The sequence below is a fragment of the Prosopis cineraria genome, unplaced genomic scaffold (assembly GCF_029017545.1).
Source record: "Prosopis cineraria cultivar Desert tree isolate PC_DT_omini unplaced genomic scaffold, ASM2901754v1 PC50, whole genome shotgun sequence".
Lineage (NCBI taxonomy): Eukaryota > Viridiplantae > Streptophyta > Magnoliopsida > Fabales > Fabaceae > Prosopis > Prosopis cineraria.
In genome coordinates, this window is record NW_026555380.1 from 1 (window position 1) to 1,736 (window position 1,736).

The 1,736-nt window shown below is 36.5% G+C and overlaps 1 protein-coding gene across 1 annotated transcript; it reads left to right on the forward strand.

The window, feature by feature from the left end:
* The first annotated feature begins 987 nt into the window (after positions 1-987).
* Positions 988-1,527, forward strand: LOC129295113 (uncharacterized). The gene has a single exon (XM_054933590.1). The coding sequence runs from the start codon at positions 988-990 to the stop codon at positions 1,525-1,527; it is 540 nt and encodes a 179-aa protein (XP_054789565.1).
* The last annotated feature ends 209 nt before the right edge of the window (positions 1,528-1,736 follow it).

Genomic DNA, 1,736 nt, shown 5'->3' on the forward strand with positions numbered 1-1,736 from the left:
TCTTCGTCAACGATATAATATGCCGTGACGATCAGTAGTGTATTTATTTGTGAAGAAACTTGTTGGCATCTCTCCCGCATTATCAAATTTTTTTTTAAAAACATGCAATGCATTAATAAAGTAATGAATATGTGCATTTTATTAAATGGTTATCCGATAAAATGAAGAAACTTTCGGGAAACACAGTGAGAAAAGAGAGAAAATTAAGAAGAAATTAAGAAATGGAAAAGCAAAGTCGTCTACAAAATGTAAGATTCTTTGTTAAGAAAGAAAACAGTAGGAGAGAAATTTGAAAAAATAAAAACAGAGAATAACGGTAAAGTCCCAATAGATCAAATTAATGGCAGTTAAGTCCCAATAAAATATTCTGAAATGATTACAAATATTAATTTAAACAGTTATAAACCGGAACGTTATTTAGTTGCAAACTAGCCCCACAAATAAGGGTAGAGAAAAACTAGGAGGAAAAATTTTAAAAAATAATAAAAAGATTTACAATTTTTAGAAATTTTCTTTCACAGTTTCTCTTGATGCAAACCAATCCTGAGAGTTACATGTAAAATTTAAATATCGTATTTGAAATTAAAAAATTCAATTTACAATTATTTGAGTTAATATTTTTAATTTATTTTTCAAAAAAAATTATTAAGGACCTAAATGTTACTAATTTAATATTCGGTACTTAATTGTCATTTTTCTTTTAGCCAAGAAGTGTCATTTTTTTTTCCAAACAAAAAGCTGCACAAAGAAAGATATATATCTATATATCTATGTGGAATTTAAATTCTTTCATGTTAAGTTGGTAAATTTCATGAAGATTTCCTTTTAAAATGAAACTTCAGAGAAATTCATAAATCTCAGCTTATGTATAGGGAATAGCTCTCAAGAAAGTTACGTTGAACAGAAAAAAGACGCTATACATAGACATATAAAAGATCGTCAAGAAGCTGCAGAAGAAAGTTTAAAGGAGAGGAGGGTTGGCACCGAATGGGAAGTGATTTTGAAGAGACGATGAATCACCCATGTCATCTTCAGCATCCAATAATACTGAAAAGCGAAGGAGCTCCATTCCAATGCAGTGGCTGCGAGGAGCTAGGTTTGGCCCAAGGTACCAGTGCCGCGAAACTGATTGTCCCTTCGTCCTTCACGACCACTGTACCACAGCTCGCCCACCGACCGCCGAAGAATCCACCTGTTCATGGGGAACCGACGGTTCGACTTCCTCTGGGAACCGCAGGGCGGACCGAACCGCCGATATGCGACGCTTGCGGGCAGGACGTCCGAGGGTTTCTGTATCATGACCAATGTTCCAAACACAAGTTTGATTTGCATCCTTGTTGCATGAACCTAAAGAGAACCATGTCTGATCCTAGTGGCACTGTGGAGCTGAATCGTAAAGACAAAGCGCCCCCTAAATGTGTGAAATGCAAGAGGAAGTATCTGAATAATGTTCAGAGCAAGGAGGCTTTCAGAGGGTGGTCCTATGTGTCGTCTTGTGGAACTATTGCTACCATGTTTATTGTGTGAAGACTTTGGTTCTGGAGAACAGGGAAAAGGGTTATTTTAATGTTGCTTCTTCTTCTTCTTCTTCTCCTCTTCTTCAAGCTTGGTCATCGGAAGTGAACCTGCATCAGCTACGAGCTCTTTGGCCATGGATAGAAGAAGAGCTCGTCTAAATTATCTGTCACTCGTGCGTTGATCAAAATGGTGAAAGTAGGATTCAGCGTCATAATATC